Source organism: Telmatherina bonti (assembly GCF_933228915.1).
Source record: "Telmatherina bonti genome assembly, chromosome: 5".
In the NCBI taxonomy this organism is placed as follows: domain Eukaryota; kingdom Metazoa; phylum Chordata; class Actinopteri; order Atheriniformes; family Telmatherinidae; genus Telmatherina; species Telmatherina bonti.
Genome location: NC_136623.1, coordinates 17,887,490 through 17,910,689, shown reverse-complemented (window position 1 = coordinate 17,910,689; position 23,200 = coordinate 17,887,490). Strand labels below are relative to the sequence as shown.

Genomic DNA, 23,200 nt, shown 5'->3' with positions numbered 1-23,200 from the left:
CCTGTCTCTTATTCTTTTTTTCAGAAAAAAAAAACATGAATCCTTCATCTCTCTTCCAATAATTCTCTCTCTTCTTGTCCCTCCGTGTTTTTACGCTCTTTCACTTGTGTCCTCTTGTCTTTTTTCACAGGTGTTTTTCTTTACTCATATGCTGGACTTCTTTCTGTCCCTTCCTGTAGTGCTTCTACTCTCCCTACTTCTTTCCTGGACTCTAATGCCTCACATCCCTTCCTTTCCACTGGTATTTTTTTTCAGAGCCCATCCCTCCATCACCTAATCTCAACTTCCTTCATCTCGTTCCGTCTCTTTTCCTCTCTACCCCGGCTGCCGTCCTCTTTCCAGGCCAGCTGTTCCTGTCTCATTGTCATTGTTGTCCCGTTTTGCTTTTTCATCATCATTGGCTCATTTTGTCAACTCTGTGTCCCCATCACTCCTCAATCTCCCTCGCTCCATCCTTCCTCCCTTCTTTCCTTCCTCATCCCTCTCTAACTCCCTCCACCCTTTTCATTCCCTGGGGAGGTCAGTAATAATGGTAGTGATGGAGTGAGAGAGGGAGGTGCGATTATTGTCTTGTCGGGAGTCAGAGGAATCGATCGGCTCAGAAATATGAGGCGCGAGAAAGAGCCGCTGTGTCAGATACAATAACCACCCGCTCCCGGGGGCTTACACACACACACACACACACACACACACACACACAACATATACACACACACAACATACACACTTACCCATTTTCAATACGAACCTTCGCATTTATTTAGTTGGACGCAAGTGCAGACACTGACACGTGCGTACTTGTACCATCTTTCTTTTTCATTAACGCACACACATCCCTCTTCTTCTGTGGTGGAGGAGAGCAGTGAGGCAGCCCAATCATCTACATGCTTTGATCTGAGATAAAGCATAGAGGTAGATCTGTTCTGATCATTCTTCATGCACAGATAAAGGGCAAGGCGAGGAAAATCGCTCACACACCTTTCACTCACTTTGCTACAAACAGACATAAACACACACATAAGCGCGCACGCCGCACACACGCTCGTACTGAGACCTTTCACTGCTGTTGCCTGGCAACGTGGCCGAGTGTCCAATCCTAGCAGAGAACAGTGGCCAGTGATGTCACAGCTGCTGCTGACCAGCAGGTCTGAGAGAGAAAGAGAGACAGAAGAGGAGAAGAGAAAGTTTGACTTGGCGAAAGGAAAGGCGGAAGGTCGCAGAAAGGGAGGGTTTGAAAAAAAAAATGAGCAAAGGAGGTAAAGGGTGAGGCGGGGTGATAAACAAAAAAATACCCCATAAGATTAAGTACTTCCTTATGTATTTCAATAAAAAAGAATATGGATCATCCTCAATAACTACCTGATTGTCTAGAAAACAATGTAAAGGGGCCTCGGTGCTTCTCGTACCAGCGATGGAGGTTGCCTGCCCCTCACTGCAAACTCTTCACTCTTGTGCCAAAGGAAGAGGAAGATGAAGACAGGGTTAGAGGAGCGAAGATAAAGATTTGAGCCTCAACCTTGGTAGCGCCGTGGGAGAGAGCGGTGTCTGTCTAGACAAACCCGGCTCCCTATGGGCTGCTGAGATGACATAGAGAAGAGGGTAACGGTGTGAAAGAATGATGGAGGGACAGAGGGGCCAGAGGAAAAGCAGCAATTGAGAGATATTAGGACAGGAGAGGAATAGGTGTTGTGAAGGTGTAGGCGGCTGAGATGGTGCTGGTCCCAAGGTAGCCAACAGTGTGAGTGTGTTTTAGCCCCTGCTGCGCCTCATACAAAACCTCAACCTCTGTAAGTCTGCACACTGCAAGACCTACTGTTTATAATCCAGCAACTCCTCATGGGGTTGCACCCGCATGCATACACACATAAACACACCTATATACACAAGACTGGATTTTAAATCTCTCACCTTGGATAATAGAGTCTTGGCGTTTGACTGTATAGAACTTGGTGGGCCCATCACTGAGCCATGCACTGTCCCCATCCATAAGAAGAGCAATATGATGGATTATATGAATTAGAGCCAGTGTGTGCTGTAGGCCTGAGGCTGCACTAGATATAGGAGGGCCGAGCCATAGAGGGACGCTGAACTGGTTTGGAGACCTCAGAATTGTCCCTGCAATGACCCATTATACACGCAGTCTCCTCCCACCTTTCTCACCCCCAGCTAAAATTCTTGCTCCAATCTTTTTATTCATCTCTTTCTATCTTTCACCTTTATTCCTGTCACCTTTCCATAGACTTCATTCTCTTCCCCTTTTCTTTGCTGTTCTCCTCATCCTCTTGTTCTCTCTCTTAGTAACCCCTAATACCTTCCCTTTCTGCCTCACCCTCATTCTTTGACAGTGGAGTGATTGATGGCACTCCAGAGGCTTCAGCCTCCACCCATCCTCCTCCCACGAGTCTCACTATCAAATTGTGTCGTTGTATACGTGTGTGTGTGTGTGTGTGTGTGTGTGTGTGTCCTTTGTTGTACTTTAACATAACTTCTTGTAGTGATTAAAACAATCTGCATAAATAATATTCTCTGGTAAAATTATTCAAAACAGCATCTGTTCATTCTGTTTTCAATTTTAATTATAAGAAAAAGAAATAAAACACTTTGTTAAAGTTTCAGTGTTTGTGGACCAATATAATCTAAATTGCAAAGCTTGAGTGTTAGAGATCTCCATGGCAACTTGAGTCAGATCTCAATGGGACAAGAAGGCCCCCACGGCCAAGAACTGTACGACGCAAACACAAAACACACAGATGTACACACGCGCACATACATGCACAAACACAAGGGTAGTTATGCAGTTAGATTTAGGTTTGAACAAAGGTCATGGCCAAAGCCAGGCTGCCCAGCTGACCTCTGACCCAGGAAACCACCCCCGTCCACAGTGTGCAGTCTGTCACTGTCCGAGAACAACCTCAGCCAGCCGATTTCTCAGTAAAACGGGCCCAGAAAAACACCTCTCATGTCTCCCTCCTCTAAGTGCTCACAGGTAAATAAATATGTTGTCCGTGCACTAATGAAGGCATGTAAATCCTTCAGTCAGATAAAGCTAGTCTGTCACTTTGGCATGTCTCTGTCCCAACATTAAACTGCTCAGGGTTTAACTAAAACAACCAGCAGGGAAGATGATTATCATTTTGAATATGAATATTTTATGCAAATGTTTTTCTTAATCAAGTAATTTTTTTAATTGATCAACAAATCTAAATCTTAAAAGGAAGCATGTAATGAAACATTAACAAATGAGCAACTTATATTTTTTTAACTGAAAAATCACATAAATTATCACTGCTTCCCGTTGATTTCATCATTTACATTGTTGATAGGCTTTTTAATCACATATCTCCAGCTACTTTGAAAAAGTATAGTTTTTTTTTCATCTTGCAGGAGCATCAAGTTTTCATGCTGTTGTAACCTTCATGATGAATGTGTGTTATTTACTGAGTAAAAACATCAATCTTTTGTATATTTGAAGAAAGGGGGAAAAAAAGCTGTTTCTGTGGAGCTCAAGTTCAGCCCTGCATTCACTTCTCGTCCATCCTGCAGTACATTGGCTTGTTGTAAATCACCACATAAAGTATTTATAAGGTTAAACTTGGGAACTCTTGCTGCCATTCGCTTTTGAGTGAACCCGGAACGAGGGAGGAGGACAGGGAGAGCGGAGCAGCAGCGCGCGCTCCTCTGCACCTCCTCACTGGCTGCCGTTTTCCCCATCTGGTTTTGGAGAATAAAGAGAGCCACCTCGTGGTAAAGTCACGGCAACGTGCAGCCTCAGTGGAAACATATTTTCTCCTCCCTTGGTGATCATTCCACAACTTTAGATCTACACTTGTTTATCTGTTCATCTTTCAGTCCACGTGGGTGGCGATGATAATGGCTCGTATGTAGTTCATCAGGTAACGTTCCACTTGCCGTGCCATATTTACCCGTCACATGTACAGATTGACGGTGTGGGTTTCTGCGGTGCGCGGCCCACGATGTCGCGTGGTCAGTGGTACAGTGAGTGCCGTGACAGAGTTTTTCCTTCCGATCGGGTTTGAGAGCACAACTTAGCAGGAGATGTCTCACATGTTCTGCTGGTGCCGATCTCCCCTCGGTAGACCACCTTTTACACCCACTGATGCGCTCGCGCCCCCCTCACTCAGCCAGACAGACAGAGATAACAGACTAAAGACAAAATGCTCAACAATAACTTGATGTAAGTTTAAATACTTTACAATGATCTCTAGGTCGTACCACACACACACACAAGTCATACGCTATTCGGTCAATATGTCAAGCTTGCTGTTTTCGCCTTGAGTGTGTGAGTGAACTGGTGTGTGTGTGTGTGTGTGTGTGTGTGTGTGTGTGTGTGTGTGTGTGTGTGTATGTGTGTGAGTGGCTGTTTCCAGTCGCGCCATCACTTTCCGACGGCACTAGTCATCCCCCTCTTTTTCACCTCCTCTATCAGTTCATCTCCTGCCTCACCCACTCTCTCCCTCTCTCAACGTGTCCCCCCTTTGTTTTTGTTGTTTTTTTTTTTTTCTTTTTTCTTTAAATATATTTTCTCTCCTCTCCACTGAGTTCCTACTCTTTTGAGACTTACTTCCTGTTGCAGGATGTGGGGGAGGAGGTGGGGCCTCGGGGGTGTGGACTGTCGTGTGCGCGATAGAGAAAGAGAGGGAGGATAATTCTCAACCATATGATTTCATGCACTCCTCCTTTAGAGAACGACGCGGGGAGGGAGAGTGAGAATTTAACTTTAGACAGCGCGCACACACAATCTCACACAGATATGACCAAGACAGCAGCAATAGCAGCGAAGGACTTTTCCAGTATGTGGTTGCCAGGTGAGTGACTGTCTGTGCAGCTCTTTCATTTGGCAAGACCAATTAAGCTTTGCGTTTGGGAGAGGGGACTGTGTATGTGTGTGTGTGTGTGTGTGTGTGTGTGTGTGTGTGTGTGTGTGTGTGTGTGTGTGTGTGTGTGTGTGTGAGAGAGAGAGAAACAGCGGTGTCTATGCTGCTGATTAATGCCACTGGGTCTAACAAGCTCAGCTAATTAGAGAACATCAAAGGGTGAGAGGTGGTACGCAGCGAGAGGAGAGTGGAAGGATGGAGAGATGATGGATGGGAGGATGGATGAGTGGACGCCTGTCACAGGCAGCGGGAAAGGTCAGACACCTCACTACCCCATAGCTTGTGTGTGTTTCTATGTGTGTGTGTGTGCTTCAAATGGATGCTAAATGTTAAATCAGCTTGAAGAGAATACTTAAAAGCAGTTTTTATAGTTATTTTCCTGTGGTCACAACCTGCCGATTGCATATTATTTTCAAATGTGTCCAGCAACTGTTTTTCTTGTTGGTAATGCTTCTGTTTTCCTTACAGTTGTGGATGTTTTTTTTATTATTCATTTTTAAATGGTGATGTCTGAAAAACACATTTCCGAGCACTTAAAAACAGAATGACTAACCTAGTAACAAAAATGTCTAAAAGAGGAAATATGTTAAAACAACCGTTTCCATTACTTAAAAATGACTTTGAGAGGCAGCAGAAGAACACGTTACACTTCTAGACTATTGCTTATTAATAATGGTCAGTTCAGGCTGCCAGAAGTCACAGACCCGGTCTCAGTTGACTGGCGACGAGACTCTCAGAAAAGTTCAGCAGGCTGTTACCTTGACTCACCAATTACCAGAAAACAAATTTTAAATGTCATTTAGCTTCTCAGTCTTTGTTGTCATGACAGGATTTCTAAACAAAAGAAAAGAAATGCAAATTTCTCCGATGATGTGCGTTGTTTTTATCAATGAGTTATTTGTGGCTTTAAAAATTGCTTTAAGTTTTAAACCCTGCTGTGACCTCCACAAAGTTTCTCTGACCAAAGAGAAACATCCTGTTTACAAACTGCAATGAATAGTGTAGCATGGTGTAAATAAAGAAAAAGTTTATGGCTTAAATATAATAACTAGTTGTAATGTGATTGTTCCAGGAGTGGGTGAGCATCTGTAACAGTGGTCAGTGTTAACATGTTTAAATGTCGAGCAGTTTTTGCTGAATAAAAATGTTCAAAATGAGTTCATAATAATAAAGTTTAGCATCACTGCTGCATTTTGATCTATACTTAAGCTAGGGAAGTGTGGTATGTCTGCTTGTTACAACCTTCTTTATCTGATTCCGCATCAGTGCGAAAGTGAAGAAATATGTATTAAATCTCAATACAGCTCAAAATCTCTCGAAGGTTTTTATGTTACAGAGAAAGTAGTTCATTTAAATATTTCATTGCTCTGTGCACATTGACAGCTGTCATGTAGCACGATTGGGTTATATTGGTGGGGGTGCTTTGTGAACTCCATTTTTTTATTTTAATTCTCATTTTGGTGACACATATTTCTGATCAAATTTTGTAATATTTAGCAGTGAACAAAACTTCCCATAATATGAGCACCTTAAATGTTAGATTTGATCATCAGACCTGGTGCTTGGTATTTTTTCCCATTAATTCGCTCCTCCATCCACACACAGATTTAGAGCAAAAATATGATTTTTTTTTAATTATTATTATTATTTTTTTTTTTTATGGTGATTGAGATTTGCTATTTTATTTGTGGAGTTTGAAGACAGATTAATGACTGTGATGCTCAAATATGAAAAAAACCCTCAGTGAGCTATTTTTATTAAACAAATGCTAATTTGCAGTTTTAATAAATCCATTTCCAAGTCGCTCTACTTGGCTCCGGGGTTATGTCCTGATTGAGGAAGTGGGGTGAGGGCTGTCGCAGTGGCGGGATCACGGTGGTTCAGTGGAGTTTCACCTCGGCCAAAATACCCAGAGGAGAATAACAGAAACAGTCCAGACTGAGCACACACACTTTGGTTCCTTCTTCCTATCTATTGCATCATTTATTCATGACAAAGGATTATTCAGCATCAAATGAGATATCTTTAAGACATAGTAAGCCTGGTGTTGTAACCTAGCCCCAAAAGGTCACATACATACTCGCACTACTCTGAGCACATGCTGGCACATGCAGTCAAAACAAGTTGACCAATTAAGCTTTTTAATTGTCAAAAACTGTTTTTCTTGCCTCTTTTAAAGAAAATTATGTGCAAAAACAAAACAAGAAGCAGCTTCTGAAAGGTGCATATTCTCACTGACACGCTTATCTCACAATAACTTTACACAAGTAGCATGTAACACCAGCCAGTGTAATGGGAAACCAATTGTGTGTGCAGCAGCGTGTTGAATAAGAGCAGCAGGTTTTAAAAGATAGAGTGAAAGAGAGAGTGAGAGAGCAGGTTAATATTAATAGCGGCGTTGACAGTAAGTGTTGGGTTTAGCACTCAATGTTCAACCCGGTACAAGGGGAAGTTGGGAGGGGAAGTGAGAAAAAGGCACAACATCTTGATATACTGTCCCTCCACTGTATTACTGACCACATTATCCACTGTGATACTGTCTGCAGGTTGTTTTAAACCATGAATCAACACACATCTTCTCTGTGTGTCCTGCGACCGGGCAGCACGAGAGGCTTGCACTCTGGGAGCTAAACATTATAGCTGCTTTATGAGTGAGACCATTACTTAAGATGGCAGATGTGGCTTCAGTGTTGTACATACCACACACTGAACATCTGAGACGTCCAGTGTTTCAGAAGCGATATTTGCACTTGCTTACTGATGCTGAGTTTTTAGATATAGGAGTATTTATATATAAGAGGAAGATGCTATTTTGGGGCAAATTTTAGTGGGGTTTTTTTTAGCTGAAATTGAGCAACAGAGGGCAGTTTGACAGTTTCACTAACAGCCACATCTTATATAATAAAGCAGGTGCCATATGTAATGCTGGAAAAACCACAAACTGACCATCAGCATGAAATTCACCAGATTTCTGTTTCCAAGTTTGGCAGCAGAGTTGGATCAAAAAAAGTTTGAGAGAAACCCTGCAGTCAGAGTATATCTGTGTGTGTGTGTGTGTGTGTTTGTGTGTTTATGTATGCATGTGTACCCCAAACAGTTTTTTGCCACCATAGTGGAGCTTCTCAAGCTGATCATCACTTCCCCTAAACACACTGTGTGCATTGAAGTCCACTGATCTCACACCTGTTTCACTGAAGCTGATGTGTTGCTGCTGTTAAGTCTACATCTGATCAGGGAGTGGCTCTTTATCTGTAAGTTCTCCTCTTTATGAAGACACAACCAGACTGACAGTCTGTTCATTTGAAATGGTCCTCAGGTCAGTGGTGGTCTGCGGACTGGTGGGTTACTACTGCCCCCCAATGGTGAAAGTCATGTTTGACCACTTGGGTTTTCCGTGATATAGAAAACCTCAAATTTGTTTCCTAAAATCTATTTTTGTGTAATTCAAATAGAAACATGGCAACAGTCTGATGGGAAATGTGTCATTTTGCCATAAAGTCTGCATGCGAAACAAGAGGACGAAGAGGAAGAGGGGAGAAAAACGAGTGAAAGAGGGACAGAAGAGAGGGAGGGAGACTGAGAGTTTATTATGCAGGTGGCAGATATAATTAGTTGGTCGTTGGGCAGATTTGCATTTTTTCACAAAAGGGAAGTAGCTCTGCGTGTGTGTGCATGTTTTTGTATGTGTGTGTGTAGATGTGAAGGGAAGACAGTAAGAGAGGGGGAAAAAGGTTTCAAATGGTCACAACAAAAAAGAAAAGTTGTTTTACAGTTTGTGGTTTCAGACAAATAAAAAGGCTTTGTAATTAGATAATGCCATAGGCTGATAACCAAACATGACAATACCACACAAACACACACACACACACACACACACGGTCTATGGACAACACAACTACACACTTATGTATTCTCTCTAAACTCTCATTAAATCATCGCCATTCCTGTATTTTCCAGACTCCCTTTTGCCAAAAATGCTCCTTTGTTTTTGTACTAAACAGAATTAAAGAATGAAATGTCTCTCCTCCCTCTAATCATTGCTGTTGCAATGGGGACTGTCCCAATACACTATCAAATAGAAAGTTATGTGGTCTTATAATGAATGACACACAAACATGAGACATTTTTAGTGCCGTGCTGCTCCCACGAAAACACCTGGAGTTAATTTTAGAACAAGCAGGCACCTACTCTTGTGTTAACCACTGGTTGGAAAGAATGAATGAATGTGGGCTTGATTCAGCTTTAAATGATTCAGCTTCACTTTTTAGCTTACAGTGTGTGTAGGCCACAGTCTGTGACCTGAAAACACTCAACCCTAACCTATCTAAGATAAACACTTGGCCATCCTTTTTCCCCTTCTGTCATCTACATTCGGATCACCTGCTCCATGGCTGCCTTCAGTTCTGCCACCGTCTGCACTTCTTGTGTGACACATGTACGAATCTGGCAGGCTGACTTAATCATCTTGTGTGCCTTCCTGTTGCAGATATCAGGATGTCAAAGCCAGTTGAGGTTGAGAAAGTTGGGTCTGACTCGCCGTTGGAGGGCACGGGTAAAAAATTCACACAAATACAGCAATTCTATGTGATATGTGAAAACTTGCACATGAATGAGGCTGGAAGGTTCATGCATAAACTTGCACAAATGAGTTATGTTCAAGGTGCTATTTATCACTTTTTCCTCTCCCTCCTACACAGATTCAGAGCGGAATGGACCTGAATCAAATCACCAGGTATATGTGAGTCTAATGTTTTTTTTAAACAATGATCTCTCGCCTCTTTCACCTCCATAATGAAGCCACCAAAAACAGCACAAAGAAACTAAACATTATTTCCATCAATGACTCCAATACTGTGATTATATTGATATTTAAGCTGTGAAATGTAAAAAATTCTATATATGTTTAACTTACCACCAAAGCACACACACTTCAGTGTAAGGTATCACATGTTTTATGTTTGATTCTCTAATTTTAGGCTCAGTCAATAAAAGTCAGCCCTTTTTCCCAGTCCCCAAACCTGAGCAGTAGCAAGGTGAGTGCCAGTATGTCTAGCTGTGTGCCACTGGGCTGCCCCTGCATGTCTGTGCGTGAGTCTGGGCCTGTGTTTGTGCATCTTTTGTATCTTAATGTCACGCTTTGGGCTTATTGACAGTATGGCCGCCTCAGCTTTGTGCTTATCTCTTTTCACTGAATTGCTCTATTGTAGTGTTAAACGTTGAGGTTGGTTATGTGTTGACTCTCCACCCAGTCCCGAATGTAAACAAGTTCCTAAAGAGTATGGTGGCACTCATACCAGACAAAGCCCATTGTTAGTTGAAGTTAATCCAGAAGATTACTCTTCTCACCAAAAGTTGAAATATTCCTCATTTCCATACTAGGGATATGCAAATCAGTAAGATGGAAAAGGCTCCCTCTGCCAGTTCAAACATGCACCGTCCTGGGAGAAAAGATCATCCATTTTGTTTAGATAGTCTACACATGTTTAGGATCAGCTTACTTGTGACAAATGACTGGAATAATCAGCGATTACACAGTCAGTTTAATATTCTTAGAATAAACATGTCATGATTAAGCTTTAAAAAGACGAAAGTTTCCTCCTCATTTTGCTGCGTTACTATCAGATAAAGGGACAAATGACCAAAATTCTGCTCGTCTGTTTATAGTTATTTTTCTTCTCTTTGCCCTCATACCAGAATAAGATGGATGAGTGCCCTGAAATGTCTCCAAGCCTTCCTCCCTCTCATGGCCCAACCCCTTCCCAGACAGCCCTGCAACATACGCAGCTCATGCTAACCGGCTCCCAGCTAGCAGGGGTAAGGCCGACTTAATATCGAGATGAGGATTTACGCTTTGCTTTTCTTTTTCCTTGCTTGCTTCTCTTGTGCTGCTTTTTAAAAACACTTTGTTTCCTTCTTTGTCTCCCCCTGTTTATTTCTTTCTCTCTGCTCATTTCTCGATCCTTTCCTCTCCTTCTTCATCAGTTAACAGCTCTATTGCCAGCACAGCAGCAGCTGCTGCTACAGCAGGCTCAGGCGCAACTCCTGGCTGCTGCTGTGCAGCAGTCCAATGCCGCCCATGCAGCTCATGCAGCCCATGCAGCCGCCCAAGCCAATCAGCAAGCTCAGGCAGCTGCAGCCGTAAATCACCAAGCCCAGCAGCATCAGCAGCAGCAAGCAGGACAAACAGGGCAGCAGGCTCACTCACAGTCCCAGGGACAGAGCACACAGGAACAGAGCACCCAAAGTGTCTCTGTCCCACCTCCTCCACCCCAGCTCACCCTCTCCCAACCAATCCAGCTCACCGCCCAGGTACAGCCTGCCAATCAAAGCCGTTTTCCAATGAGTGGCTTGATTGAGGAGTTGACGGAGCCTTTTGTCTTGCATGTTTGTCGTTTTATGATTCACAGTTTCCACCTTGCTTCAGTTCACTTGTTTCCTTTTTGTTTTCCCCGACACTGTGCAATAACAAAGTTGTTCCTCCTGCTGCAGCATTTTGTGTTCATCCAAATCTGCTCATCTGGTGATGAAACGATTGTGCTACTTAGTCGTCTCTTTCTCTCTCTCTCTCGTGTATATTTTCTCTCTCTCCACTGAACAGGACATTCAGCAGTTGCTGCAGCTTCAGCAGCTGGTGTTGGTGCCTGGCCACCCACTTCAGTCTCCAGCCCAGTTTCTTCTCCCACAGGCACAGCAGAGCCAGCAAGGTGGGCACGCTGTTTTCTTTTTTTATTTCACATGTAAAAATAAAAAAACTTTCCTTTTTGTATGTGTGTATTTTATAAATAATTTTCATAACTGACAATGTGCTTTTGGCATTCAGGACTCCTTCAAACACCAAATCTGATTTCGCTACCTCAGCAAAACCAAGGGAGCCTCCTCTCTGCTCCAACTAGAATGGGACTCCAGGCACAGGTAGGAAACTATTAGACAATAGTCAGTGGAACCAGTGATGAACCACCACCTCTGTTTCTTTCTCTCACTTTCATCATTCTGGTTTTGTGTCTTCTGCAGCGAGATAAAAGCATGGATGTGAGCGGCAGCGGAGGCGTAACCACTGTGCCCTCCGTGACCTCTCACCCAGAGGAGCCCAGTGACCTGGAGGAGCTGGAACAGTTTGCACGCACTTTCAAACAGCGACGCATCAAGCTGGGCTTCACACAGGTCGGAAGAGACACACGTTGCATCTGTCTGTGTGTTTTAACTTATCGCTAAATTTTCCTTTGCTGTTCCGTCTTTCCGTCAGGGAGATGTCGGCTTGGCCATGGGGAAGCTGTACGGCAACGACTTCAGTCAGACCACCATATCCCGCTTTGAAGCGCTAAACCTGAGCTTTAAGAACATGTGCAAGCTGAAGCCGCTACTGGAGAAGTGGCTCAATGATGCAGGTGGGCTTTCACAGAAACTAAAGATGCTTCATATTCCGACTATTATGAGTGAAGTTGCTAAAATTAGCTTCAACATCTACTAAGTGTCTTTCTGTGACAAGATTAAAATCTTTGTGTGTGTGTGTAGCACAGTTAGCTTAATGTAACTTAGTGTGATTTTGTCCTCCAGAGACCATGTCCATAGACAGCACCCTGCCCAGCCCCAGCTCCATGTCCTCCCCCTCTCTGGGCTTTGAGGGGGTACCTGGCCGCCGCAGAAAGAAGAGAACCAGCATTGAGACGAATGTACGTGTGGCCCTGGAGCGCTCATTTATGACGGTAAGATAAAACATGTTGCATGTAACTCTTTTGAATGTAGTCCTTTATGTTTTTTTACATAAAACACTTCCTAACATTTCTTGTATAAGTAGCCATATTTAAAATTTCTCTGGGATTGAGAGATATCTGTCTTCACTGTAATAAGAATCGGCTTAAATCTACTAAAATTGTGTCTTGCTTTTCTGTTGTTGAAGTGCATTTTATTTGCTGACAAAGGAGACAACTTAGAACAGCTTCTGGATACGGTGGAAAATTAGTTTGACTTAATTAATAAATGTTTTGTTGTCAACAAGCTGTTTATTCTCAATAAACAAAAGTATTATATTTGCAAAACACACATTAAATAGTTATTTAACAAATAATATTATTGTAGACCACAATCTAAACTGGAAATCCCATATATATTATGTCAAAACCAAGATGTCAAAGGTTATTGTATTACTGTGCAATTTAAAACTTTCAGTGTCAAAAATCACTTTTTATTTTAAATAACTTATTGATTGTTCCTTATGTGACCTGTTGTGTTGGGATTTGGGGGTAACACTTATCACACAAACACAAATTTAGTCTATTTTACTGCAGAAGAAAGCCATGCGTGTGATTTGTAAGGGAAAAAAAGCATTGTGAACCAACAAATCTACTTTTTATCCAGTTACACATGCTGAAATTTAGAGATGTAGTAGAGAACAACACAGTTCAAATTATGTATAGAGTCAATAATAATCAATACCCATTCTGTGTCGAGAGGCAGTTTAAAAGGGGCAAAATATCACTGGTGACAAAATGTGGAGCTGTTGCACATTACATAGAAATGATTTCTAGTTAAAAAGAAAGTATATAAGAAAGTACACACACACACACACACACACATATATATATATATATATATATATATATATATATATATATATATATATATATATATATATATATATATATATATACATAATAATGAATTAAAATGACAAATGAAATGCAAAAGATCTTGTTGTCAATAATAGTTTTATAAGTTATATTATCAATGATGGGGATGTTGTAAATATTTTACTTTTTATGTTATTTCTGTTTTAACTTTTTTTTTGGTAATGTCTTGGCACCTTATGAGCTACTAGCTTCTGCCTACACCCTGCTGGTGTTTCACCTTCTTTTCTGCAATTCTTCTATGTTTTATTTATTTTTACGACACCAAATAAATAAATAAATGAACTGAAATTATATTGCTGTTTCTCATCACCACTGCAAATAACTTAAATGACAACTTTTTTCTGAATTAATCTTTTGTACGATAACTTGTCTTGATTCATGTGTCATGGATTAAATTTAGCACCGCTGAAATGTTCTGGGTTCTGGTTCCTCTTCCTCCCTGCAGAACCAGAAGCCTACCTCCGAAGAAATCCTGCTGATTGCAGAGCAGCTCAACATGGAGAAAGAGGTGATCCGGGTCTGGTTCTGCAACCGCCGGCAGAAAGAGAAGCGCATCAACCCCACCAGTGCCACCCCTCCCCTGCCCAGCCAGCCCCCCACTGCCCCACAAACGCACAAACCACCCTGCTACAGCCCCCATATGGTAATCAGCAAACATTTTGCATCCTTACTACTAAAAAGGCATCTTTTCATTTAGATGAGGTTAACGAATCTTTATTAGGTTATTTTAAAGATCCGTTGAAGAAAAAGTGAATAGAGAAAGTGGTTTTTGTTTGTTTCCAAGCTTGACAAGTGTTAGGGGGTCATGAAAGCAACTTTTCAGATCATGTCAGACCTGGTAAAAACATTGAAATGATGAGACCGAGTAGCTGCTTTTGGTTTGAGCTGGTAAACAACAATCATCCTGAGAAAAAGGAATTTGTCAAGATGAGTCCCTCCATCTTCCCCCCTGCACCCAGAAGTTGTTGGAACCACCAACAGAGCCTTTGTTTCCAGCTGAAAAAAACTACTCCTTTTACTATTACTAGACTTCCTGTAACTTAGTCAACACCGGCTTTAGTTTACTCACTTCAAATTAGTCATTAGTCTGATTCACGTTTCTATTATGCCAATTTTCTAAAGGTCACCTCAGATTTGCTTTGATAGGGAATTAAAAAACAACTTCTGCAGTTCTGGAAACCTGAACGGCCTTTTCTCCCCTGACAGATGTCCAGCCAGCTGTCACAGGCTGTGACCAGTCTCAGCAGCACAACGGTGACCACCATGTCCTCCATCTGCCCCCTGACTTCCAGCCTCACCTCCACCCACCCTTCTCTCAGCTCAACCAACACCCCTCTCAGCTCCACACCTTCCCCGGCAACTCCTCCACCTCCTCCCCGCAGCACAGCAAGCCCTGCAACTCCCAGCCACAGCACACTCAACCTTAACACAGGGTAAGAGACACAACCCAGTGTCCAGCTAGGGACACTGGGTTGTTCTGACTGTATTTGTTCACCTGATATGTCTTCTGGCGAAAATTGTAAAAAAAAACAAAAAAAAAACTGGCTTTTTAAAAATAATTTAATCACTGTGTCTTTGTCTGTAGGTCCCACCACAAGTCAATAAATTCAATAGGCAAAGTGTTTCACACACGGTAGAATTCAAAAACACACTCCCACTCATTTCCATAAATTTGATCAGCCTGAAAGCTGCACCGCAACACGCTCGGTTCTCCTGCAGTTTGTAGTTAAATGGTTGATACCGAAATCACACACACACACACACACACACACACACACATTTCACACATATACACTGATAACCATGCTAATGACGCCCCACTGCTCTCCTCTTTTACAGCAGCACAATCTAACCATATGTGTGTATGTGTGTGTGTGGTTCTTCTGTTCACAGCTTATGGCGTATGGGTAAAAAGAACGGTGACATGTCTAACTACATCACCGATTTTGCTGCAAACTTGAGGTGACTAAGAATGAAGACACACACATTTCACATTCATTCAACTACTGCAAATGTGTTTGTGTATTAAATCATGTCAAGTCTGGGTTAAAAGTGAGTTGTTAATGAAGGTTTGCATGCTTTGTAGCATCTCCAGGACAACCTCTTTATGTCTTTCTTGCATTTCTAATCTCTTATTGGTGTCTCTAAGGAAGGTCTGTCAGCAGACTGCTGCTTTTTATATGTGCAGGGATGAATTTACCCTCTGCCTGTCCTTGCTACTGAACCTGCTTTTTTCCTCACCTTTTCTCCTCTGTCTGTGTTCGTGTACATGCTTGCGGGTGTGTGTTTGCCACAACAGGAACACTGTGATGGGAGTTAACACAGGGATGAACCAAGCCCTCCTCGGTAACAATCCCCTGGCTACTATCCAAGGTGTGTGTGTGTGTGTGTGTGTGAGAGAGATAGAGGCGCTGAAAGGCAGATAGATGTATTAAAGAAAATTGCAAAAATACTACACCCAGCCTTGGCAAAACTGATGATGAGTCAATCATTTTGAAATTCGATACTGAGGTATGTGTCAGTATTAAAGTTTGTAAAAAAAAAAATCTCACAGAGAAAGATCCTAAAACATGCATCTTCTCCTACATTTTCCTCTTGTTAAGCAGTTAGAGGAACCCTTTCTTATACTCCCACGTGTAAGCGCTCAAACTCACATGTGCATACTGTACATGACGCATCTCCACATACACCTTCCCACATTGAGAACAATACAGAAAAAAATAATAAATAAAAACACGCAATCTGTTATGTAGCAGTGGCCACCAATCAGCGCCAACTACCGCTGGTTTAGCATGGCTCAGTTTTACTTACTCTTTGTGGAGTGAAGGTAAGAGGGGGGAATGGAGCTGCGTTAAAACGAGAAGTGTGATGATGAGTAATACGGTTACACATGGTGCGTGAGTTAAGTCGCAGTGGTTAACTACTGACTGGAGACATGGATGAATAGGCAGCCAAGTGTGTTTGCTCATCCACGGTATGAAGCAGATGAGGCAGGCAGAGCTGTAGAGAGAAAAAAAAAAACCTTTACACATTGTCATCTACATCCATTAATCCATCCCATCAAGTGTCTGTGTGACTGATGGTGCTTTTGTTAATGTGTGGGCTTGTGTTTTTGTTTTTGTATGTGGGTCTGCGCTGTCTCACTCATCTTTAGCTTTTTGTGTCTTTGTGTTATTATTAAGTCACGTTGTATGTGGAAATCAACGTGTCACAACTTAGTTTACTGGTTAACCTTTTCATCCTTCTTCGGTTGATTTAAAATATTTTTCTGTTTTCAGTTTTTACTCTTATTAGGACTAAATGGAACAATCATTAAGTCATTGATTTGTTGAGAAATCGGACTGTTTCTTTACAGTAAAAGTCTCAGCTTTCTGTACTTTGTGTTGTTGGAGTTCTAATGCAACTTTTCAGTAAGTAAAGACAAAAAAAACACGTATCAGTGTTGCAAGGCAAACAAAACTGATCAGAACAAACATATTCTACATTCTGTATGTAAATGAGGTTCTGCAAGAAGCTCAGCTTTTCGTGAAAAACAGCAGATTATGCACATTGTTTCCATAACAACACAACTCTCATGTCAAATAACCTGCTGCATGAATAGCAGCAGGTTACATAGTGAGGATGTTTGACAGTTTTTGATTGTTACAAATTTAATTCATGTTTAGAAAAAAATGGGTTTTGAAGTGAAAATAGTGTAGAAAATTTCATTAATAACATGCTCCAATTTTTTGCCTTATGTAACAGAGTTAGCTGCTTTCCATTACTTTCTACTGAATACAACACATTTGTCTGTTTCCATTGTTGAGTTCACTTCTGTCAGGAAATATTAACTTCAGTAAATATAGATGATCAGTAAAGATAGAATGATACACAACTGCTAGATCAAAGCATAAAGTTGTTAAGATCACAAATGATTTTTTTCAAGGTTTGGTTTCCTTTTAAACCCTGCATGAGCCTTTTTATTCATACAGTATGACTTTACTTTAGATCCCTTACACATCAGTACTCTAGTATCCTAGTATCAGTATCAGTATCCCAACAATAACTTTTTTTTTTTAAGTATATTTAATTTATTTAATCTTCTAGAGTTTACCTGAGCTGGAACACAATGAAAAGCATGTTGATGACTCATCCTACATAGTGGGGCAGATACCACATTTCCATCCAATGAAAAACTTTATTAGGGTTTCCTGTCATGATTTCAAGCATACTCAGTGGAAAAGTTAATCTTTTAGTTTATTGCAATGGCAATCTATTGGCAGAAATTGTGACTATTTAATAGATGAAACATATGTTTCATCTATTAAACATAGTTTAACATGTTTAATAGTTTAATTGTTTATTGATAATTTAATAGTTTATTAAACTATTAAACGCACACACACACACCACTTGAATTGAGTGGAACTAATTATCTAAAATAATAATACCTTGTTTAGCAGGTGATTTGCATGCAGTGGATTTATTCCTCTGTCTTTGACAAACTACCCACATGTTTTACTGGTTCCTCTCTCCTGATAAACAGAAATACATTGAATCAATCCAGAAATTGTTGCTTGCTCCTGCTGCCTGCAGAGAAAAAAAGAACTATTAAAAAAACATGCTCCAAATATAGGGGCAGCTACATTTGGTTGCAGACTTTTGAGTTAGTGCAGCAGCTGACAAGGATGTGAATGTGACTTAGGCTGAAAATAAAAGGCACTCTCTTGCTTTTGTAATGCTGTTCAGTATGAAAATAAATTTACCTCAATACGTTTAGATAATGATGAACCTCAAACTAGAATCAAGATCGATCAATAAAGAAAATAATTATTGTTGAAAGGATATTTTTGGTCATTTGGCAAACTTAAGATAGGAACTCTATTCAGGAATGCTGCCGGTCCTCCTCTTTACCTGTTACGCCATTTGTGTGTTCTTAAAGCACAATTGTGATTAAGTTGGAGGACGGGTGTAATGTACAATTGTTGCCACTAGATGTCACTCTATTTGTGTTCAAAGCAAAAAAATTCTTTAAAATTCGAAAAGAATATTAAAGGTGATAAAGGTGGAACATTTTACGGTATGAAGAGGAGAGTACAGTGCCACAACAGTCGCAAATAAAACAAAATAAAAAAGTTTGATTGTTCTCCAGCTTCACATTAAGGTGGTCATAACTGGGACATGTTTTTCCTTCTCTTTCTGTTCCTCAGCACTAGCAGCCAGTGGTGGCCAGCTGCCTCTTTCCACTCTTGAGGGCAGCAGTAAGGTGATGCTGGGGGCCTCTGGGGGCCAAGGAGGGGGCCTACCCTCTTCCCTCTTCCTCAACCACCCCACCCTCCTCCACATGGGCCAGAATCCCAGTGCCGGGTTGATCAGCGCTGCTGTAGCCAAAGTCTCCCAGCCCTCACCCTTTCCCTCAGCCAGCAGCATCAGCCCCACACCCTGCTCCCCTTCTCCCTGCTCCAGCCCCGCCTCTTCCTGCTCCTCCAGCGAAATGGCACACAGCCCGCCCTCCCTGGGCGGGTCCAAGATTGAGTGACCATGCCAAAGGGCCAATCGGAGAGGAGGAGGAAGGAGGAAACGAGAACCTCGCCTTTCACACCAAAGCTATCTCTTTCTCCCTCTGTGGTCTTCTTCCGTTATTTCATTTTTGCAATGGCTCTTTTCCTCTTTCTCTCCCAGTCTTTCGATGCCAAAAATACACAGAATGAAAGAGGAGAGAAGGAGGGAAAGAAGTGAAAGAGGGGAGAAGAAGGGAAAGGGAAAGATTAAAACCAAAAATCTTTATCTATCCAAACAGATGAAAAGGGGACAGCGTGGGACCTTTTTGTCTACAATGTGTGTTATCGGCACCGCACCTCTCCACTCTTTCTGTCTAAAGGAAAACAAACCAGTGACTCTAACAAAGAGATGGCGGAGATGCATGTCGAAGTGCATAAACCAAAAATGACAAAAGATAACTTTACTATATGACAAAAGGAATGGCAGCAAGGACAAAACGATGAAGTGAACTGTGCTTACGCGTCTTTTTTTTTTTATTACTATTGTTTTGAAACGCTGCGGGTCTGAAGGAAGAGGAACGAGGAGGATATGATTAAACCAAAAATTTACCTGAGGAGGAGGCGGAAGATGGACACACAATGATTTTAAAAAATGACAACCATACCAAAATCACAAATACCAAAAAAACCAAAAATACGGAGAGAAAAGCTTTATTCAAAGGACGTGTAAATACTGAAGCTATCCAGGACCAGTTCTCTACTGCTACTGCTTCATACAACACACACACACACACACACCATACACACATACATGTACATAAAGAGCCAATCCATCCTGTCATTGACTCATCCCGTCTGTGTCGGCTCATGTGTCTCTCAAAGGTTTTCACACAAGATAATTTGGATGGTTTTGTAAAATATTGAACTTTTTGTACCATGGGCTTATGTACGAATGTCTGCTAGAACTGCTGTCTCTTTACCTACCTCTGGTTATAAGAGCATAGATTAGCATTCATTTCCAAAAAATGCTTTTTATTTTTTACAGAAGTCTAGTTTAATATTTAGTTTAGTTTTTGTTTTTTCTTCTTTTTTTTAAAAAAAAAAATTATTTATTAGTGTCATTATACAACTCTGTTTCTATTTATTGCCGTGCTCTACTGTAGCGTTAGTTTTGGAGGATTTTTTTAAGTTTTGATCACTGTCATTGTTGTCTTCATCATGCATACCAGTTCTGTTATACATATATGTCATTATCATCATCATCATCAAACATTTTTGTTTGCTATGTGACTCTTCTGCAGAAACGCAAATGACGAGGTGAAGATGCGCATCTCACCAAGTCCTCACCAAGTGCCAATAGATTACAAATAGAGTTGGCACAATGCGCATTGATTTCAAGGTGTGAATGACTTCATTAAGACCTAAACATTTGACATTTTGTGCACTTAATCAGACCGCTCTGCCCTCACTCTGAAAGATAACCCATTATCAGAGACTCCATGGCTAAAATGAACATGCCCTGGAAACTTCACACTCTGAAAATTATGTTTGTTAAGAGTGGTGACAATTTGAAAGTATGAAATAGGGCCGTGATTGGAGCTCTGACGAAGTACCAGTTGAGACTGAAAGCTAACCAACTCAATAAAGCCAAGTTTAGTCACAGATGGCTCTTATTCCTGCCTCGTCAATCAGCACACACGCCCCGACACCTGTATGTCTAGACATGTTTACTAACATTTGTCTGTTTCCATCATCACTCTATCAGTCACATTTCACTGTCATTTTCCACCTCACACTGCCATTAATTCTCAAATGGATACCAAAGCATTTGCAAGGCTGGGCTCATCTTCAAGAGCTTCAGCCAAGACATGAACACAATAAAAACACACGGGTGGCAGCAGGTGGGGGCGGAAAACATGATGCTACCCCTGCAAGGCCCCCTTGTGGAATACCCTCCACTTGGCATGTCCACAAACCCATGGGGGAAGCTTTATTTAGGGGACTGATCCTTTACTCTGAATCCCCACAAAGAAGGGTATACTGGGACATGTTGTAGTGAGGCGTCACACTTTTTTTGTAAGAGGATACCAAAAATAAACCCTAACCAAAAAAAAAAAAAAAAACATAACCCAAGGAATGACTGAAGCAAACCAAAAAGAACCCAAACCAAATGTGGCTGGAGGGAACAGGGGAGGACCGGTGCAGGTGCTGAAAGAGGCGAAGCCGCTGAATCTGCCCGTTTGTCTCGTTAGCTTTAGGGCTGCAGCTCGGCCCGTTCTGAAACTGTGTAGCACGGATGGAGGGATCAGTAGACTGGCAGATAGACTGGAGAGCATGATGAAGTACAGACTTTTCCTCCCCTCCTCTGCCTCCCTCTCTCCAGCTCAGCTATCTGGTCCTGGATGGAGCTGAACGCAAATGACCTCACTGAACTGAAACCTTCTGAGAAAAAAAAAAATCAGTTTTTATTTTTCTGTTGTTTGGTTTTGATTGTTTTATCTCTGCTGTGTCTCTTGATGCCGTTTTATGTACTGTACTTTTAGTGCTTATTACTTATTTGGAATAACGTACTCGCTTACTTACTACAAGAGCTCCTTATTTTTTTTGTAGTCGTGGCTAGAGATTTTTATCAGGTGGTTGAAAAAAAAAAATACTGTGAAAATTTAGCGTCCAGATTTTTATTAGATAAAGAAACAGACTGTCTTGGCATAAAAAAAGAACCCAAAAAGCCAAAAACAAAGAAATGAATAGCAGACCTTGAGGTAGTCAAACCAAATGCAAAACCAAACCAAAACAGCAGAGAGGAACAGATCTGCTCTCTGCACACGAGGGCAGAGAAATGGGTCAATTTATCCGAGAAGTGACTGTGTCTTTCTGTATGAAGGTGTTAATTAAAAGCTAAAAGAGAACACTGATGTCTTATTATACCCCTAAGACAACGGTGTTGACGACACCTATAGACACAAAGTGATACGCACAGCCATGGCCTCAGATAAATTGACAGGTTGGAAATTGGACGTTAACAAATCCAAAGAATATTTGGTTTGACCGACACCAGGCAAACAGTCGACACGCGAGAATCATTTCACGAACCAAGCTTTAGATGTGGGGTTTGCACCTTAAAGGTGAAACCTTTCCTCCACATTGACTCTTAGACGGAATGTATCTGTTAGTGCTTCTATAGATTTTGTAGAAAAAGATCTATGTTCTACTGCTTACTTATCGCTAATGTACTGAAATGAAAAAAAAATTACAAAAAAGATTTTGCGAAAAAAAAAAAGATCCTAAAAACATTGATGATAATAACTTGATTTTAGACCAAAAATTTTAACTATCTCTCTTTGGACTTTATTTTTCCTTATCGATCATGATTTAGACTTTTGATTGTACTATTTATTCAGGGTAGGATTTTTTTTTGCCTTTATATCCTTTTTTTTTGTCTTGCTATTTATTTGTTGATTTATTTCTAGAGGTGCTTTTTTCATATACTTGGATGTATTTGTGATGGATTTTTGTTCCCCTGCTGAGGTTTTTTCTTACGTCTTTCAACCAAATAATACTCTAAATGCAACCACAAGTCCTATTTAGGGGATACATGCGACTGAACAGCAGTCATGTGGATATTCTCTTCCTCTCAGAGGTGGAGGGACGCTCACAGAGTAGCAGCACTGTGCGAACAGACACCTCGTCATTTTTTTGGATTTCACATGAGAGGAAATTGTGAGTTAGCCGTTTTCTGAATAAATACTTTTTTTTGTCTTTCCCTGTGATTAAACACAGGTGGAATTTGGTGTCAGATGAGAAAATGTAAAGCATGAGGTGTTCTTTAAAGCACAGTGCTGCTTCTGGTCTGTATTTTCTCCAAAGGGAGAACACACTGAAAGCTTTACAGCTACACAACCAAAAAAAAAAACCACAAAAAAAAGGTTAAATGGGGCAAAGTGGGAAGTGTTTTTATATGACTGAGACAAAAGAAGAAAGCGAAAGATAGAGGTTATTTTAGATTGCCTGCTGTAAATTGCCCTCTAACTTCTTGATTTGTCTCTTTATGTTTCCTTGTCTCCTTGTGTTTCCACTTTTCTGTATGTTAGTTTGAAATTATTTCTTAATCCACTGTAGGATGTAAAAGAGAGATAGTTCGTCATATACCTCATATTCTTTAATGATAAACCAAATAGATGAATGCTTTAAAATGTGG

At 41.1% G+C, this 23,200-nt stretch overlaps 1 protein-coding gene across 1 annotated transcript in view; it reads left to right on the top strand.

Annotated features, from left to right (window-relative positions):
• Positions 1–19,040, top strand: part of pou2f2b (POU class 2 homeobox 2b) — a gene marked incomplete at both ends in the record, with an annotated part of 38,557 nt that extends 19,517 nt beyond the window's left edge. The window contains 15 exons of the mRNA XM_079240358.1: positions 9,382–9,447; positions 9,593–9,627; positions 9,872–9,928; positions 10,590–10,709; positions 10,878–11,204; positions 11,494–11,599; positions 11,716–11,807; positions 11,907–12,056; positions 12,139–12,280; positions 12,450–12,598; positions 13,968–14,165; positions 14,729–14,955; positions 15,416–15,484; positions 15,822–15,895; positions 18,712–19,040. Of these exons, the coding sequence (XP_079096484.1) occupies positions 9,382–9,447; positions 9,593–9,627; positions 9,872–9,928; positions 10,590–10,709; positions 10,878–11,204; positions 11,494–11,599; positions 11,716–11,807; positions 11,907–12,056; positions 12,139–12,280; positions 12,450–12,598; positions 13,968–14,165; positions 14,729–14,955; positions 15,416–15,484; positions 15,822–15,895; positions 18,712–19,040 (2,141 nt within the window). The remainder of the gene's footprint in view (positions 1–9,381; positions 9,448–9,592; positions 9,628–9,871; positions 9,929–10,589; positions 10,710–10,877; positions 11,205–11,493; positions 11,600–11,715; positions 11,808–11,906; positions 12,057–12,138; positions 12,281–12,449; positions 12,599–13,967; positions 14,166–14,728; positions 14,956–15,415; positions 15,485–15,821; positions 15,896–18,711) is intronic.
• Positions 19,041–23,200: the final 4,160 nt, after the last annotated feature.